The sequence below is a fragment of the Helicoverpa armigera genome, chromosome 5, assembly GCF_030705265.1.
Source record: "Helicoverpa armigera isolate CAAS_96S chromosome 5, ASM3070526v1, whole genome shotgun sequence".
NCBI classification, from domain to species: domain Eukaryota; kingdom Metazoa; phylum Arthropoda; class Insecta; order Lepidoptera; family Noctuidae; genus Helicoverpa; species Helicoverpa armigera.
In genome coordinates this window covers 2,458,109-2,478,205 of record NC_087124.1, presented here as the reverse complement: position 1 = coordinate 2,478,205, position 20,097 = coordinate 2,458,109, and the positions used below count along the sequence as shown (strand labels likewise).

At 39.0% G+C, this 20,097-nt stretch overlaps 2 protein-coding genes across 3 annotated transcripts in view; one reads left to right on the top strand and one right to left on the bottom strand.

Moving 5' to 3' along the window:
• Positions 1-143: 143 nt before the first annotated feature.
• LOC110376595 (kelch domain-containing protein 4) lies at positions 144-6,778 on the top strand. The gene is made up of 9 exons (XM_049842442.2): positions 144-344; positions 697-870; positions 2,860-2,981; positions 3,185-3,293; positions 3,568-3,795; positions 4,332-4,541; positions 4,968-5,142; positions 5,575-5,793; positions 6,280-6,778. Exons 1-9 carry the CDS (start codon positions 234-236, stop codon positions 6,414-6,416), a joined length of 1,485 nt encoding a protein of 494 aa, XP_049698399.2. The 5' UTR covers positions 144-233; the 3' UTR covers positions 6,417-6,778.
• A 2,480-nt stretch (positions 6,779-9,258) lies between these two features.
• The window catches only part of LOC110376566 (glypican-4), a 74,651-nt gene continuing 63,812 nt past the window's right edge, over positions 9,259-20,097 (bottom strand). For both annotated transcript variants that reach the window (XM_049842435.2, XM_064034980.1), the window contains 9 exons: positions 19,747-19,870; positions 18,028-18,138; positions 14,835-14,991; positions 13,556-13,718; positions 12,850-13,434; positions 12,497-12,653; positions 11,879-12,066; positions 11,397-11,525; positions 9,259-11,086 (listed from right to left, as the gene is read on the bottom strand). In XM_049842435.2, coding sequence (XP_049698392.2) covers positions 10,695-11,086; positions 11,397-11,525; positions 11,879-12,066; positions 12,497-12,653; positions 12,850-13,434; positions 13,556-13,718; positions 14,835-14,991; positions 18,028-18,138; positions 19,747-19,870 — 2,006 coding nt within the window. In that variant the 3' untranslated portion in view covers positions 9,259-10,694. The remainder of the gene's footprint in view (positions 11,087-11,396; positions 11,526-11,878; positions 12,067-12,496; positions 12,654-12,849; positions 13,435-13,555; positions 13,719-14,834; positions 14,992-18,027; positions 18,139-19,746; positions 19,871-20,097) is intronic.

Sequence of the window (20,097 nt, the reverse complement as noted above, 5' to 3'; positions counted from 1 at the left end):
TTAAAGATAATGGAAACTCACAGTAGTTAAAGATTATACCTATAAAAATACGATAAATATATGCGTGCAAATCTCTTTAAATCAGTAAAGATGATTTTAAGATTTTACAGTTTACAGGTTTCCGAACGTCCTAACCTGTACTCCCATCGGCTGTCTACATTTGTTTTTATACAAATCCATATTTACTACTTTAGTAATTTTATAGTAAACCTATATAGGACAAAATAGTGAAAATGGGCAAAAAGAAGAATAAAAATAAGGTTAGCGGTGCTGTGAAGACTGCTGCCAAAACTGAGAAGAAACTTGCAAATAAATTGAAGAAGGAACTTGCGAATTTGGGAGAGGTTAGATATTTCTCTATCCATTTTAATTATTTCGTCAATAACGTGAGGTGTGATGTCTCAAATAAAAATGTACTATATCTAAGAAATAATATTTAGACATAAAATGTAGCTACTTAAGTTATATTCGGTACTAAACTAAAGTGCGAAGTTCTCGTCACCACATGCTTAAACGGAGCCAGATGGATCTCAGGATTTTAGGAGACCAAGCGGCTGGCACGATCAAAAATAAATAGACATTTACCTCTTTCCTTTAGTTTCAGGATTATCTAATAATATTTTTTTCCTGGTTTATTAAATTTTAATCAGCAATTGTTTTTAGTCTTGACCATAGCTACCATTATATTTTTTTTAGGAAGATATAGCAAAGGTACTAGCTGAGATTGAGCGTGAGGAGGCAAAGAGGTCTGCAGCTACAGAAAAGGCTCTGCCAGGTGCCCCGTCACCTAGAGCTTATGCCTCCCTCACTCCACATCCTACTAACAATGAGCTGATTGTGTTTGGTGGGGAATACCATAATGGACAGAAGGTAAATATGCTACTTAGAATATAATTTGTTACAATGTAAACTCTGAACACCAAGAATATAAAAACATTGTGGTTTAGCTGGTTTGCCTTGTAATTTGGCAATGGACTATGTCAAAATGTACAGCATAAGCATTTTGGAGCTGGAGCTGTTCAACAACTGCATGACATCAGTAGGGATCCCCCGCCTCTGGAGGAAAGCCAAAACCATTGCTATTCTAAAACCGGGGAAACCTGCTGATGATCCTAAAAGCTTCAGGCCAATTTCTCTCCTGTGCCACACTTTCAAGCTATTTGAAAGGTTAATTTTAAACCGCCTTGCTAGCCTGGTCGATCCAAAGCTGATACCGGAACAGGCTGGATTCCGACCTGGAAAATCATGCTGCAGCCAGACCCTCAACCATACCCAGCACATAGAGGATGGCTTCGAGACCGGCAAGGTCACAGGCACTGTATTCGTCGACCTTTCTGCGGCTTACGACACCGTCAACATTAAACGCCTGCTGTGGAAGGTGGGTGAACTTACTGGAGACCGTAAATTTGTCGGGGTCCTTGGTGAGCTCCTCCAGAATCGCCGGTTCCAAGTACACCTTAGCTCCGATAAAAGTCGTTGGCGAGCCCAAAGGAATGGCCTACCCCAAGGCAGCGTCCTAGCTCCGTTACTATTTAACATCTACACCAACGACCAACCATCTACCCCAAACACGACTCGCTTCCTGTACGCTGATGATTTGGCCTTGACATCACAGGGATCTTTTGAGGAGGTAGAGGAAAACCTAAATAAGGCACTCGAAGACCTGAGTACCTATTACCAGGAGAACGCCCTAAAACCAAACCCCTCAAAAACTCAGTCGTGCGTATTCCACCTGCGCAACAGAGAAGCGAGTCGAACCCTGAACATCCAGTGGCGAGGTGTACCTATCAGTCATTGCAAGCTACCAAAATATCTGGGTGTAACTCTTGACAGGTCGCTCACTTTCAGGAAAAACTGCGAGAACATCAAGCAGAAAGTTGCCTCCCGCAACAACCTGTTGCGAAGGCTGACGAGCACGACCTGGGGTGCCTCACCAACGGTGCTGCGAACCACTGGCCTGGCACTCTGCTACTCCGCGGGCGAATATGCGTGCCCAGTGTGGAGTCGTTCCGTTCACGCTGGGCAGGTGGATGTAGCACTGAACGAAACGTGCCGCATCATAACTGGCTGCCTCAAGCCGACCCCGTTACAAATGCTGCACCCACTGGCCGGCATTGCCCCACCAGATGTTCGCAGAAGCGTAGCCTCTGGCATCGAGAGAGCCAAACTCGAAACAGACCAACGACACCCCATGCACAATTACACCCCTGTGCCACAACGGCTTAAAAGCCGCAGGGGTTTCTACAAAACCGTTGCTCCTGTCGATGGTGAGGCCTCTCGAGCCAGACGGGATCTTTGGCGATCGAGGAGTTTACTGCCCTCCCCGTTTGTCCCGCTCTTAGAAAGTCTCCCTCCTGGACACGATCTCCCGAGAAGAGTCTGGCAGTCTCTAAACAGACTCCGAACACAGGTAGGCCGGAGCAAAGATAATCGATCCAGGTGGGGTTTCGCGGGCGGGGCGGACCTTGGGTGCGAGTGCGGGGCTGCCGAGCAGACGATGTCCCACCTAATCGCATGTCCACTGTGCCCTGAAACCTGCTCGCGGGAGGACTTAATGAGCGCATCCGGCCGTGCTCTCGCTGTGGCGGAATATTGGGCTGACATAGTGTAGTCTCAATAATTGACATGTCATCGACTCGAAAGAAGAAGAAGATAAGCATTTTAATTTAAAATATTCTTCTTTATTTCTCATGGTAAAGTTCTCAGAATTGGATTTCAGTTTTAAATAATACAGTGTTTGATTAATCTTATTGTCCCCATTATATTTTGTCCAAAAAAATAATTAGTATGTGACTTTTTTTTTACTGACTTCCCAATGAGGAGGAGATTCTCAATTCAGAAGTTTATATTTTTTTATAGACAGAGGTATACAATGAGCTGCTGTTCTTCAACCCAGTGAACAACACGTGGAAGGTTCTGAAGGCCCCAGGAGCCCCACCTCCAAGAAGTGCCCATCAAGCCATAGCTACACCTGCCAACAAGTATGAAATCATAAATAGCATCAATTTTGTTTGAGTTAATATTTTTCGCTAGATTTGCCTTTAAATGGCTTCAAAGGTCCCATTGAAGTTATTTGCTCCTAGTTTTTTGATACCCTTCTTTTGTAGAGTGAACTAACAATTTAAGTCACATTTTTTATGTAATTGGATCCAATTGTATTTTTTGTTTTGTTTTTGTTTTCTAGAGGTGAGCTGTGGGTGTTTGGCGGTGAATTTACGAGTCCATCTGAGACACAGTTCCATCATTACAAGGATCTCTGGTGCTTCTCATTTGCAGAAAAGAAATGGGAAAAGGTAATAAACCTCATAATAAAGACCTTTATTCAAAATCTGTCACGTTTCCATCACAAAGTCAACATGCTTAAGACTAGTCTTACCGTGTTGGACATGGATTAAAAGTAGCCTATATGTTACTCTGATTAAGTAATCTGTGGTAATACTACTTAGTTTAATCAAAATACAATCAGTAGTTTTTGAGAAAGAGGAAAACACATATCTCTTTATTTTGCTTTACATTTATTTGTTAGTAGGATACTTTTATAGATTGTTTGTTCAATTTTTTTTCCAGGTTGTAGCCCCAAACGGCCCCACACCTCGTTCGGGCCACCGCATGGTCCTATTAGGCCGCAACATCATAGTGTTTGGCGGCTACGCGGACGACGGCCGCGAGTGTCGGTACTTCGACGATGTATACTCGTTCTGTCTGGACACGAGGGCTTGGAGTAAACTGACTCCCAGTGGTAGGGGGCCTTGTGCGAGGTCTGCTTGTGTTATGCTGCCCGCTGGGAATGATTCTGTGAGTATTAAGACAAAACTGTTGTTCAAGAAATATTGTTATAGTTATCGGCACGGATATTGAGCTCTCGGCGGAAGAGTGGGGATCGCTTTGCGCACTGTACACATAAGGCAATAAACCAATAAATTGCTTCTGCACAGGTGAAAGTCAGGGCTCAATATCCGTGCCGATAACTATATGTTGCTAAATATTAGATTTCTTAAACTCGTTGGTTCACAAAATGTTTGACCTATGCCAGATTAGTTGGAATAACGCAAACTTTTTGGAGGAAAAGTAATTGTGGCTATTGATCCAAAATTTTGAGATTGTAGATTATTGGAAAATGCAACAAAAAGTTTGATCCTAAAATTATTGATTTCCTAAACATGCAGATCAATGCTACAAAACTTGTATTGAGCAACTTTAATGGAGAAGTTTTCTCTGCTGGTAGGATATCGAACTTGTTGCTCAAGAACGTAAAGAGCGGAAAAGGAAAGGAAAGGAGCGAAAAAAATAACAGGATGTCATCATCATCATTCTTATAATTTACTCCCCAGCTTCTAATCTACGGCGGCTTCTCCCGCGTCCGCACCGGGCGGACAGAACGCACACAGACACACACGGATCTATTCCGGCTCTCTGCCCGGACGGGCGGCGGCTGGACGTGGCGCCCGCTGTCCGGCTCGCTGGGGCCGGCGGCGAGGGCCGGACAGGCCGCCGCTGTTAATGTGCATACCAATCGGGGTTATGTGTTTGGGGGAGTTAGTGTGAGTATTATAAAGCATTTTTTAATTTATTTATTTGTAACACCTTAAATCACCAACCCGCTTTGAGCAAGCGTGGTGATTAATGCTCAATCCTTCTCTGTGTGTGAGAGGCCTGAGCCCAGCAGTGGGACGATAAAAAGGCTGTAAAAGGCTGTGTGCTGTGTACAGTAACAAATATCATAACAGGGTTTTATCCTAATGCGGCACCTAAGGATGGTGGAATTGAGGGGATTGTTTTGAAAGATCAGTTGATCAATTCGCGTGATCGGAATGATCAAATTTGAAAGATAGGATTTAATCAAGCGTAGGAACCGTTCCTTTTTACAAACTTGACTGATGAGTCAATGCCTTAACTCAACTTAGGAATCATGATCATACTCTAAGAGGCGGTGTCAAATTCGATAGAAACAATAAAATTTCTTCCAGGACGTAGAAGAAACAGACGAGGAGCTCCGCGGCGAGATGAGCGATGAACTGCAACTGCTAGACCTGGAGGCGGGCAGGTGGCATCACGTGACTCTCAAGAGTGAACAGCAAACGACGCACCAACCTGATGCCCAATCCGAGGCTATGGATACGAAGGTTGAGGAAGCTGTTACAGGTATACCAATTGTATTAATATTGGGACTGGTTGTATTGAATGGTTCACTTTTTATGGGTGTTTATTTAGACTTTTTATAAATTACTTTTATTGTAATTGAGCAGTTTTATGATCTTGACAGTTTTTGCCAGTTCATAAGAAAAACCATGACACAATTTAATCTTAAACAGTATTGAATACAAGCAGTTAGTTATTCAGAGTACTGGAAATGAACTCCGGAGTGGTACCTATATCCAGATTTGTTTTTCTTGTGTAATAAAAAAGCAACCGAAGATCAATTATTTATTATTACATTGCAATAAGCTTGCTTTTTATACATTAGTGGGATCCGGCAGAGATTGAACAAGCATTTCTTTTCTTCTGTCTTCCTCTTTTATTTTTTTTAAGTTTTCCATCATAATAGTCCTACTTATCATTATTTCTTTTTCCCAGTGGTAACAGACGAAGTATTCACAATGAAGCTGGGCGGGGCACCTGCCCCCGCTACACAGGCCTGCGGCCCGGCCGGCACCACCGGCCCGGGCCCGCGCTCCGGCCCGGGGGCCCGCATGTCCGCCATGATGGCCGTACAACGCTCTACGTTGTATGTGTATGGAGGAGTGCTGGAGAAGGAGGATAAGCAGTTCTATTTGTCCGATATGTATAGTTTAGGTGAGTTCATTTATTATTATTTACTCTTTGGACTTGACTGTTACACCTACCAATTTAATTTTCCCTTATCTAAGAATAGCTGCGATTTTGTCACATTTGGTATTTCGGAATTTGGATCGAATTTATGCCGATTTGAGCATAAAAATAAAACGATTTATCAAAAAAAGAGGCAACTTCATAAAAAAGGAAAAATATCTTTGCACTATTCTGGAAACTGGTGGCAAAATATACACAGCACACACTATTTTAGTATCCTATTTTTGTAAGAAATATATAGGTACATATGATGCTAAATAGATGTTCCCCGAGGTTACACCCGCCGAGGGAACTTCTTTCCGAAATCGGATTAAAAGAAATAGGTGTTCTTTCTTAGGCTGTAGCTGAACTAGACTATTTTGGCGTGATAACGCGATAGACAGATAGACAGAATAAAGATTGAAATTTGACTACTCACTCATTTTAATTCATCATTCATTCATTCCACAGATCTACACAAACTAAACGAATGGAAGACTATAATATCACAGCCCTCTCTGCCCGACTGGCTCGGCTCCGACTCCGAGGAATATGAGACCGGCTCCGAAAGCGAATCGGATGACAGCGACGAGGATAGTGAAGAATAAAGTCAACCTTATTGTTTAAGCAGTAAAGTTGAATGTTCAGTGTATAGAGTTGTGGAGTAAGAGTACTTTTCTAAAGTCAACCTTATCGTTTAAGTAGTAAAGTTGAAAGTATAATGTACAGAGTTGTGGAGTACCTAAGAGTACTTATTGGTAATACAATGAGACATAATATAGACCCCAGGGGTACCTAATTATCCCTTTCCGGTAAAAACTGATAATGCAGTTTATAAGGCAGAGTAATGTTGCCGATAAATACTTTGCATTTAACTGATCTTCAAGTATCAGATCAATTCGTTTTATGTCAAGTTAAAATCATATTAACGTTAGTGAAGTGAAAAATACATATAAGACGTATATTTGTACAAAACATATTAGGTTTATAAGGATAAATATATTAATTTTAATAAAAAACACTGCTTTTTACTTTAAGGACCTATACAACGTAATCGCAAAATTCAGTTGCTATAGCAACCAAATCAATTTAGGTGTTCGCTAAAAACTGGGAGGGAATTAATTGAAATAAAACCACCATCATTACACATGTTATCATTTTTATTCTATGTACACGTTATAGATCTACGCAATAATATATCTTTATAAAATTAGTCTACAAACACTCTCCTATCGTTTTACTATCCAATCACTGTTCGCGAACAACTTAGATATTATTTAAATACATCAATTCCCAAAGCATCCCTAGAAAAATGTACCGACATCTAAAATATGAATGCTAAAATACAGAAGTAAATATTCTGAAATAGATAACCAGCGAAAAATATCGAGTTATTTTATTTTTGTCAGATTTCGAGAAGAAAACAATGAATATTATTCTTAATTCAAGCAATACCTAAGTTGCCTCGCTCGCACATTACGTATTTTTGGTACAGTCGCACTTTTAATGGGAAAAAATAAAGTGGTGCTCATCATTTTACCAACACGGTTTGAAAAATAATGTTCCTACTTTATTTTTTCCCAAAAAAGTGTGACAACTTTCCTTTTTTTTTTTGTCAAAGCAAAAAGAACAGATTGCGAAATGCGATTTCAATGTTTTGAAAATAGAAGCCAGCTTATTGAAGGACGAATTCGCAAACTATCCTGATTTATTTGCACCATTTGCACCAATCTTCCCTCGTTCAATACAAAAAGTCCGATAAGCATCAGAATATAGTACACAAAACTGTAATGATTTTCCATTTAATTAATAAACTCCAAAGAAAATACACTTTTACATAAAAGTTGGTGAAACAGCTGTCCACTCCTATTTAGGACTTCGATTGATAGGCATTTCCGCAGCTTATTAACCAAATGAACTCAATTAATATGATAATTAAAACTTCTACAACCGCAGACATACATGACACCCAGCAATGTAGCAGTCAATTAGACAAATCGTGTAAAACAAGGAACGTCCACTTTTGAGCGACATTTAAAATTATCAGTTGATAAATGCAATTGAACAGTACTGGCAGTGAAGGAAAAATTCAATAAACGCATGTTTCGTTCCACCAATTAACTTGAAAACAAACAATATGCTCTGTAAAGTCACTTTTACTTTTACCGCAACATATTGATTTCGTTGAATTTTCATGACGTTTTTGTCATAAATCATATCCGTTGAGCGCGTAAATTAAATTCTGTCGTTTTTAGCCAACTTTTTATTGACATTCGTTTTCGCGCATGGCCAATCATGTCTGCGGAAATCATCGTTCATATTGTGTGATTAATAAATCGTACTCCTTAATGAGTTCGTTATACGTACAATAGATACATGCAATTATTCATATCGGTACCCTGTTACACAATAATTCATGACACTGTATAAAAAACTACAACTTTCTAGCAACATTTAGTACGGTCCGCTTCACTGGTGGTTCATACAGGCGAAAGTGTATTTTGTTTCTTTTTCATAAAGCCCTTTATGTAACAGCGGTATCATGCGTGCTACATGTATGCAAAACATTGTGTATATGCAAATGTTAACATTGGTTATTGATTCTGCGTGTGACCAACCACCAGAGATGCAGATGCCACAATTAACATCTCCTCTACCTAACTACCGTTAAACATGATTATTTACATTACTTAAAATGACGTACAGATCAATATTTTAAATAGACTAAATGCGGAACATTTCTATTCCATTGTAACATGAAAGTACATGAGTGTTATGACATGTGCATATCTTCGCCGAAGTACTAACATCCTAGTATTCAATAATATTTTTGAGTCACCATTAAACTATAAGTTAACTTGAACATATTGTCCTCTTTTGCATATCTGTTCTGTGTGTCTGTTAGAACGTGAACGAAGACAAGTCTATACTTAGAAAGTAGGTATTTACGCTGTGTGTTTCTTTAGTCTATTCAAAATATTCGAACTGCTAGTGCATTGGGCACGACACACGAACATACAAATTGAAATAAAACACGGGCCGTTAAGCGTGGTAGTACATTTGTGCGCTAAATTATTCTTAAATAGATGGCACATAGCGATACCTTACAGTTTGGTCCCCGTACTCTCTTGTTCAACCTTCGGTAAGTAAGGCTGTTTCGTTATAAAATATGTACTTAAAAATTCAGAAAGATAAAAAGTGGTAATGCATACTGTGTTCAAAAAATAAAAATGATAAATGTTGTTTTTTTTTTCGAAATTCAAGTTTTAAAAGATTCTTGACTTGTACAAAATAGTTTATTTTTTATGTTGGTAAATGCATACCTTTTAGTTGAATAGTCAACGAAATTATGAAATGAATTGATCTATCGAATGAATGATCTAAATGAAGTTTTACTTCAAAAAGCACAAAGGAAGGTATAAGTCAAGATCACAAAATCAAAAACAAATCTAATTTTAAAAATATGATTTATTATTTCAAATTAGTTGAAAAACGTGTAAAAATTGTACACTCTCTATTTATTACACAAGACCTTCCTCTGCTTGTTCAAATATTAAAAATAATTGTGCGTTTATTTGTCGCAGCCGTCTTATTTATTTACTAACATGTACCAAACAGATTCAGTATACACATGACTTAGATTCTTGTCAATGTCGACAGTTATAACATTTTTAGTTTACGAACAACTCGAAACGAATCACCAATTCGTTGGTTTTTAACTACAAAAATTGTATTTCTTTTATCAGCTGCGACTTATATGACATATCTACATATACGACGCCACATTACGTATAAAAAGAAATAACACTTAGATTATTATACACTGGTGACTTATCTAACGCGTAAAAAATATTTCAATTTGCAATCTATTGGCCGTTTAACAATTTGCCTAATTTTTAGCATTGCCTGCGACATAAATTGCAAATTAAATTCTATACTTAGCAAAGTAAAGCTGAAGCCAAAATTGAAGATAAATATTTTAACAAAAATATTATTATATAATAATTATAATTATAATATAAAAATGAAATATTCAAATTATCATTATATCAGTCGGTTAAATGATTAGTAGTTATCTTAGTCCGAATGAAATAATAATATTATAATTTGCATGTAAAAATATAAATTGAAAGCAAATCAGTCTATAAACTTACTTTAGAATAATTATGACTAAGTTTATGTACATTTTAGACATGTTTCTTTAAGTTCGCGTTAGTCTGTGGTTTCGTGACAAAATTATATCTGTTTAATGATATGAATCTTAAGTTATTTTATTTAGTACTTTGTTAAGTAGTTATACATTTATATTGTAATTTACCGAGCTATTATTAATTTGTTTGCATTACGTATAGAGTTACGTTTTGGCGCCAATCCACAGACTATACGGCATAGTACAAACATTCTTACTCGTATAATAAAACATACATTCACTATCTACCTCGTTATAATTTACACAATATTTACACGAAAAAAGATCATTTAATAAATACATAATTTGGCTGATTTCCATTTTTGCTAAATTAAAAAATATAATGCCATATTTGATTGCCAGAATAAAAAAATACTCCCCATTTATTGTCGTTCACTTCGAATAAGGGTGAAACTGAATATTTTAATTTGAAAAAAATATAGAATAATAAATTAATTCACTACACAATGCACTGTGTATAAATTTGTTAAAAGTCATTGTTCGTTCCCTGCGTGCTATTCCATCTCAAGTATAACCTGTCCACATTATATCACAGTAGTGCCTACACATGTTCACGGCCGTCGCTCACTGACTAGGCTATATACAAACCAAACGATTTCTATACATGATAACAACGTCCGTAGGAAACCTCACGAAAACCGACTAAAACCTCAATAAAAATCTGAGAAGTTTGAATTTAGAATAGATCGGTGACGATGGTGCCGAACCAAGCGCAGACGACGGGTAAGGCGTACGTGAACAGTGCCTTTTGAAGTGACGGGCTATCCGCTGCCCCGGCGACGGGTTGTTCCCTGACGGGCGGGATGTCTTGCGACCTCGGCGTCTCGGGCTCGGTTGCGTCGGCGTTGTCGGCATTGTCGGCGATCACGACAGTACCGGTGTCGGTGTTAGGCAGGCCGGCAGTGTCGGGTTCGGTGAGGATGCGAGTGCGAACATTGACGTTGTTAGTGCCGGGAGTGTCGACGATGCTGGGCACGAAGGGCGGCTCGGTGACGACTGGTCGTGGTGGTACTTCGGGCTCGCGTTCTGTTTGGTCTTCGTCTTCAGGTGCGCTGTCGCCTGAGCCTGCTGTGGAATAATAATCATTGTTAAGTTACGGTCGGTCTGTGACACGAAATGGATTGGAGCGGGGTCAACATTCTTCGATGTGACCTGGCACAAAACTTTCATACTGAAGTTAATATTATTTTATTTCAATGTCTACTGAGTCTGAGTGGGTCATGAAAATATAAGAGTAATAATTTATCATCATCATCATCTGTCTAAACATTTTGTTACTATTAGAGCCAGCTTCGTTATACAGCTGACTTATGTTTAGTCAAGATTATATATAAAAGTATGTTCCTCCTAGACTTCAAAGAAATTAAATTATTCATACCTGTATCATAACCGTTAAGATCCTCGTCATCAGTGGGCAGTCCGTCGCTGGTGCCCCAGTCTCCGGAGCCGGACCCTGACTCCACGTCCTCCAGCACTTCGCGACCGTATGAACTCGCTACTTGTAGGTCTGAGGGAGAATAGAAGGGTGAGTGAGGTTGATTTTTGATTAAACGGTAAGCTTGTGGGGAAATAAAGGTGTCCAAAAAACAATGTACAAAAATATTGTTTGTTTAAAGACAAAAAAAAATGGTTTTTGACAACTATATGTGTCCTAATTGGGATGGCGGTTGCGTATTTTCTACGTTCAATCACCTAGACAGTCGCATGAGAAACTTACGTCCTACTTTCAATCTTACTTATTTGCGGTCAGAGTATATAATTTTGTTATGAGCTTTTGTTAGTCTACATTTTAGTTGCATCTTGCTTAATTCTATCTTTAAATTTCTCAGCTGGCATTGTAAAATTAAACATGGATCTCACCTTTCTGATCAGTATCAAGCCACTGCACCTCAACCCCATTATAAGCATCCTTTAGCCTAGCGGTCAGTGTTCGGAGCGAGTCGGCTTGTGTGGCTACGCTGGCCGTCGCTAGAGGACTGGCGGTTCCGCGCACTTCGGGGTTACTGGCTAGTCCTGCTGTACCTTCGCTGGCGGCGTTTAGTGTGTAGCTGGAATAAATTAAGATGAGTATTATGAAACAGGTATTTTGATGTGGGTTTGTGTGGTCCCACGTTGGGCGCCAATTTGAAACTTATATTGAGGTAAGAAAATAATTTTCATGAGTTGGTAAAAATGTCTATCGAGGTAAGACAATAATGTTAATGAGTTTGCATAAAATTACAATCATTTCATTTTATCGTTAGACTTGACTTTTAGAACCGACTCAGATGTCACATTTGTCCCAAGTTGGGCGCCAAGTTACAGCTACATTAGATATAAGTCATGTTTAAATTCTCATTTGCAGGCTACGATCATGGGTTTATTTTTTATTAATTAGATCCAATACATTAATTCCTTATTTACAAAGTGTCCCCTGTTACCTAGTGCAATAAATAAAGTGTACTGTATCACCCAGCAAAATAAAAATACTCGTCTCACCTAGCAACATCAGATCCATTGAAGCAGGGCGCACTGGTGATAGACGTGGTGGTGCAGAGCAGCGCGGGGAGGTGGTTCCAGTAGCGCCGCGTGTTGCGCATGCGCACACGTGTCTCGCGCACCAGCTTCTCTAGGGCAGGACCGCCCCAGTCGGATCCTGTGGGAGAGGGAGAAGTTAGTATGTTCACTAAGTCAAAGCATTAAAAGTATAGGCTAATAACTCTTTATGGATGGCAAAATTGAAAATTCAATAAATAGAAAAAAAGACAACAAAAGAGACTCCAGAAAAAACCTTAGTTTTTTGGACATAGCATGATATAATAGTGACAGTGAATGAAATTATGGAATCTTACCGCGACTCTCTTCGCTTTTCATTGAAGGCTTCTTCTTCTTAGGTCCTTTCTTCTCGTCGAAGTCATACGACTTGAAGTCGATGTCCATAGCGCCGGCAGCCGCGGGCTCAGGCTCCGCGTCACGGCGCTTCCTCTCATGCTCCTCATACTCTTGCAGGTCTATATTTCCTTTCATGTACTGCAAGAACCTCTCCCTCAATTTAGCCTGCTCAGCCATATCTTCTGTAGCCTTACGGATACCTTCAGGGGTCCGTAAACTTGCTATAGAAGGATCTTCGTTTAATAAGCTTTCGAACGAAGCTTCGATCTCGAAGTCGTCTACATCATCGACTTTTTGGGGCCAGTCGAAGTCTGGGATGGCGCGAACGGAGCGGCGGGTCTTGCCCCCGGGGGCAAAGAATGGTCCAGCCCCACCACCTCCTCCCAGTACGGGCTTTCCGCACCCCGTAAATATCTTCTGCGAGATCTCCCGGTTGTGCTCTTGGAAGCTCATGATGGCTTCGGATATCTTGATGTCTATAGGTTCAACTACCATAGCTATGTTGAATGGACCGAGCAGACGGTCGGCCACTTTGTCTACGGCGTCTGAAATGCAATAAAGATAATTTTAGAACTAAAATTTAGACAGACATCCCAATTTAAAACCAAACATCCTTGTCTTTGCATTGTTTAGACAATTCTATCTTAATTTTCAAAGTTTACTCACCGACATAGGCATCCCACTGGTCACCAAGGTCTGCGTGCGCGGGCAGACAACCGCGGATGACGTTGTGACAGTACCGCGTGCACGCCGGCGGCTGGTGTCCAGCGCAGCTACCGCAGTACCGCAGCCGAGCCCACGCTGTCACGCATTCATTTGTTATCTCCACCTGTGCAACGAAAAATTATACATTGAAACTCTGTAACTCCATGCGCCATGACACAAGATCGCTATGCCAGAAAAAAAGAGTAATGTCTTGCGCGTTGAATAATGGGTTCCATTCCATTTATAATTACCAAAGGTCTTCATTGTAATGTGGGTAGGCAATAAATTAAACAACATCAAAGAGGTTTGATGTGCCTAATCAAAGTTCATATTGCGAAATAGAATTGGACGTTAGATAAAGTGGGCGTTGAGAATAAGTGTTCGCAACAGTGCCGCGTTATCTCTCAAGTTCGTTGATCTAATAAACGAAGCATACATACGAATAAACTCGATGATTATTGCCATTGTGCCAATTAAATAACATCGTTAAAAAGGCAACAAGTGAAACAAATAAAAATAAATCAAAGAAAACCGAGATAATAACAATTAATAATGCCAAGGCCTCGGCCGGTATCACTTATGGCGCCAGGATCAATGCACGACAAATGACTCGCGTGGATAATGACTCATTTTATAAAATGATACCCAGTGCCTCAGACAAGTTGAAGGTCAGGAGCCAAACAGAATTTATATTCGCATTGATTAGCGTATATTTGCATCGTAATAGCACGCTTGACATTGGACAAATTAAAACGTGCCCACAATTTGGCGATGTCGGTGACTAGAGCCAGAATTGTCGCGGCAATCACCGATATACTTAATGTGATGTCCAATTATCTATGGCGATGGCAGAGGACCTTTTTGGACCTTAGAGAATAGAAACTGACCACCATATTTGCTGAAAAGATGTTAGATAATCGTTGATTTATGCGTTGTTTGTATCTCTTCCGGGTGTTGCATGAATCACAGCCACATGGAGAGCTAAATGTCTTATTGTATACAAAAAGGTCTTAAACGGAGTTTCGCTACCATAACCTATTACATTATTCATGCTTAGTAGGCGGAATAGTTATTAGTTTGCATTCATATTTATTCATAGGCTGGAGTGGAGACCACCATCCGGCGTACATCACATGTTGAGAGATATACCTACGCCTAGTAATTTGGGGTTGCGAAAATGTTCTAGAAGGTCGTAGAACTCTTAGTTTGAATGTAGAAGTTGTCTAGTGCTTGTACAAACCTGCATCATGTTTCTGACGACATCAGCACCAGCTCGCAGGGCCTTGTGGAAGGTTCTGGTGGCTACCACGGCTCTGCGAAGTTGCACTGATAGTTTGTTCGGCACGTCTTCAAATGGTTGAATGTCGCGCATGTGCTCGTTCACACATTTTAGGTACCTGTAATTAAAAATTGGGGTTAGGACAATGTAAATTAGTAGACAATGTAAAAAGATTCGATATTTTGGTAAATCTGTAGCTTTTGTAAAGTACTAGTTCTCCGTGATAGTTTTATTATGGTAATAATTATTTCCTCAAAAAACTAGAATCCAATGAAATAAGTGTGTAAGACTGACATTCAAAAATGCAGATTTCTGTGTTATCTTAATTACATTATTTTTATGACGTTGACTAGATGTTTTTCGAACTTCAGAATAAATTAGTCAGATTTTTATTACATCAAGTAGTAGATAAGGATATAAATAGTGTATGAGTTTAGTGAGAAAGCTGACATTTTCGCATTATTAATAGTGACAAGCGTGCCTACGTTTGAAATTCTCTACAATAATTTGTCACAGCAATCAATGGACAGAGCACTTGACTTTTATAACCTTAGCTAAACGCGATGTATGCCTACAATGAAATATGGCGTCCACAACTCACAGCCCATTCGTTTAGGGCGTGAAGCTTCAAAATGATTGTCGCCTTACGTCATGCGTGAACAACAAAAGATTTGATCGTTTGCAATAATTGAAATATCATATTATGTCATGGGACACGTTTATTTATTGACCAGCTATTAATAATTATTTGTTGCCTATCGGCTTAAGAGTATGAGGTAATTTGTAATTCGACAGGCCGCTGCGAAAATATGATGAAATATTATGATGCCCAAATTCGTCGTATTCTTAGTGAGTGCGAATTTTTATTTCGTAATTTATCCGTCTAAGAATGTGGCAATTTTGCAAAAAATCCTAGAGACCGCAGGCCTTTAACGATATTTTACATGAGGAATTTGTGCTCCTAAAAACGCGAATTAGTTTGTAACACGATGTTTTACTAGATTGAACAAAGTAAAAGAAAATAGCTGTGAAAGGCACATAAAAAGCATCTACAATTTAACTTCCTCCTCACTAAATACCGAGGGTGATGTTCACTGCGTTTTCACACGTAATACTCGTATAAACTTCATACATTGTGCCGCTAACGCAGTCTAGCGCAAATTCCAGGATAAAACAGTATTAGGTCAGCCTAACTTTAGGCACACAACATTTCCGACGGGATGTGTGTTCGGGCTAATCTCCAGAAGTTTAGCAGAATTCTGCACAGATTGAGGGAAATGAGTAATTATGTTGAATTAGGAACAATAAACTTTTTGTTGTGTTTGAAGAGTGGGCAGATGGCAAGAGCGTTTACATTGTTTCGGTAACACCTTTTACTTCTACGTAAGGCATAGGCGCAAAGATCCAAAAAATTTGACACTAATGTAGTGTCCATGTAACGAAACTGAAGCTCTCAATTCGGCTAATGGCAATCAAAAAGTCATATACAACCTTTGTCCACCCGTCACCACTCAACTTAGCACTTCAAACGCAATAACATTAATAACTCGATTGTAACTCATAAACATGCCGGTAGCCCTTCACAGCGATATCGTGATGCGTTTCACGCCACTTTAAGCTCTATTACAGGCACTTGATGACCTATTATTGCTCCTAATCGTTTGTTTACGTGTTCATAACACTAAAACTGTCTGCCAAAGTGGTTTATTGAGGCGTCTTTATAAACAATGGGAGTGTTTTCCTGCTGAGCGACACAGTGCTCGGTATCAGAGCTTCGGAGCTTTTAATGCGAAGTAGAGTGCAGTCGTGTTTGTCTGTGTGTGTATGTGGTGGAAGTTTAATAGGTGATCTGCAACACTGTTTGGTTATTGGCTTAGAATAGATAGGCTATCTCGTAAGTTTAATAAGTAAGCTGTTCTGGAGTCTGGAAGAACCAGAGTCTGAGAATGTGGCTATGTTAACATGCTTCATTTGTGAGCAACAAAGATTGCACCTACATATAAGTAAAATGCCAATACTAGGCATTCAAAATGGCGCAAATATTCCGTAAGAATCTAAGTAATAACACCAAAGAATACTACATATGATGATCAAAAAATTTAACGACTTGCACATCCAAATCAAACCAGAGCATCGCTGAACAAAAATAATATTTAAACAATTCATACCGTAACCTACAAACCATCAAAAGCAAGCTATACAAACACAGACAACCATACACTTGATTCAACAGAATCTGCATAAAATCTTAATAAAACTGAACTATACAACGATACAATATGTGACACACATCATGATTAAAGTATTCATAAGTCTAGACATAATACTGATGACACTGTGTCACATTTTAGTGAACCATATTAAGTAAGAATCGGCGCCGTTCATTGTAATGAATGGGTGACGATTGACGACTATACACAATAATAATTGTCTCAGTATGTATAATTTAATATTTATTGGTATTTGCGTCAGTGGACAGGACAGGAGATACGGAAGAGCAGGCAGATAGTGTGAGGAATTTCATTCATAATAAGCTGCAGTGTTTTGTTTTTAGTATTTTGGACTACTTATGCATTCAGGGGAAAATTCATAGCATGTTTGGTGCTTCTATTAAGAATATTTGAGCATTAGCTCAAAGCAACCGGAATCAAACAGACCAATATTGCAAACTTGGCAGTATTTTTTTTACTTTTATCCGGGTGCGAGAATACTCAGATTTGGACATGTGATAATTTTCCTTCTTTTAATCGTCCTCCTTTGATATTTGTATCAAGAGTGTTACTTAGTGCTACATAGTGTTTTTCACCGAAATCCTCAATTAAACCTTATTGTCTTGATTGAAACAGTTTATTGCACTTACAGTGACGTCATTCGTACTTCTTGTCATCAATCTTCATAGCGGCTGGCCTGTCAACTACTGATATTCTACCTAATTATTAACCGACTTCCCAAAAAGGAGGTTTTCAATTCGTTGGGATCTTTGTTTCTTTTTCGATCCTAGATTTTTTTACTCCTCTAATATTGCATGGCATTTTACTTATTTAGGTACAGCTTAGGTCACATATAATGTTTTTTTTTTTGGAAATTCCTAAAGGGATATCACATGATTCTTGGTATGTACTGGTATTTCTCGAGTAGTAGAAAAAGTACTTACTTCTCATCAAACTCATACTGCGAGTTGAGTACGGTGAACATCTTGTTGTAGAGTATGCTGAAGAAGCCATCCATCATTTCATCGAAGTTGGTGTCGCCTCGCGTGTAGTACCTGCAAACCAAGGAGGTTTTAATAACAGTTCAGGATTTAAGCAAGAAGGTGGGAGTTGTGATGATCTAGGAAGTTCTGATGACCATAAAGGTTTTAGTGAGACTGATGAGCTGGGTTCTAGAGCAGTTGCTGGTGCAACGCAAGAGAATATAAGTTCTTTTTTTAATTCCATGGTGACAATGAACCTTAAGAATTCATTGTTTTCGAATGCAAAAACAAAATGACGATCTTGGCATTGAATTAGCTACCGTTGAAATAAGCCTGTTATAATTAGCCTGTTCCGAGTAAAGTCAGTAAATCTATGATATTTTAGGAAGGAACCTAAAGTTCAATATTACAAACAACACCCATAAAGTAGTTCATAATTTCCTTTTCTCCGGAACTAAGCGGTTGATAAATTCTAAATTTTCTTTTAACAACAAAAAGGCTACGCCAAAGACAATTTAGCAGGCGTTCCGTTGGGATTTGCATAAATTTCTTCAGATTTCAACAGTTTAATCCGGAATTTAGTCTTTTAATACTTTGTAATCCTTTCATTTTCCTTTTATCTTGTTTAGAATAACTTTTTGTTAAACACAAAAAGATTAAGGCATTTATTTTTTTATTGTGAGCTAAACCTAGCCATTTTTCATGTTGAGGTCAGCTGGGTATGTAGGTACAGCCGTGTACCCGTGTGCCACATGGAGCGACTGCCTATCTGACCTCCACAACCCCGGGCAACCCGCTTTCCCTAAAGACAGTTTTGAATAATTTTCCGAACCGTTATTCGTGTCGTTGAATCTTTGTTTTTAGTATCTTGACCAATCTTAATAATATTTGCTTCCAAGAATTGTAATTTCAGAGTAACTGCAGCGCCGCCGCCGGCCCCGAAGCATTCATTTGGTTAATGTTGGAAATACGAGAGCACGAGTGCTTGTTGAATTTATAATGAGAGAAATAGCACTCATATTCTATCTTACTACGGACTACTGTCGGGGTTTCCAGTAACAAATTACATATTCAATTGTTTTAATTCAAGATTCTAGGTAACCTATTTATTAGCTTGTGTTATGGGTGCTAACAAAACTAAAAACTGCATTACTTTACATGTACATATACTTGTAAATACATATTATATCACCCAACAAACCCCAGCCAACAAGCAAGCTCATCAAACAAATGTTTAACGTACCGGGAATCGAACCCGGGACCATCAGTTAGACAGTCCTACATGATGACCGTTGCGCCAACGAGGTCGTCGATTCTGTATCTCGGCCTTTTATATGTTCATGGCTTATGACGTCATATCATCTTCAACACTTATATTGATGATGTCATTACAAGTGAGGGTGTGAGACTACAAGTCTGGCCATTATGTGGTATTAAGATCTGCCTACGCCTGTTTGGTTAACACCAATTTCTTGGTAATGTTGAGCCATATTTGTTTTCATCAGAGCTTAGGGTTCATTAATATTTCATCCGCCATTTGTTTCTCGTTCTTAGAAGCGTTAATAACAGTTTCTTAAATGTCAATGCCGTAATACTGCGAAGTGGTGAAAAAGGGCTTTTCGGGGTGCTGTATTTTTTGACGAAAGGTGCTAATTTAGTTACCTATTACTAATTTCTTACCTCTCTAGTTGTTCAAACAGTTGTTCGAAGACATAGGAGTGTTGTTCGTATATCATGCCGTACGTTCTCTTGAACATCATGTGGAATTCCTCCCGAGACTGCTTCAGTAGCCTCTTGAAGAACTCTGAAACAGAAACAGTAGACTATTAGGAATGTGAAAATGGTTCGTATCCTGTTTAAAGATGGTGTACTTAACTACACCGAAATTGGGTGGAGTTTTATTCATAAATATGTAAATTATGATCATTCATTCTTTTTGGACGAATTGATGATGGACAAATTATGAATTTGACGACTTTGCGCAGTTAAGGCCAGAGTGATGTGTGCAGCACATTTATTTGGAAGAAAATT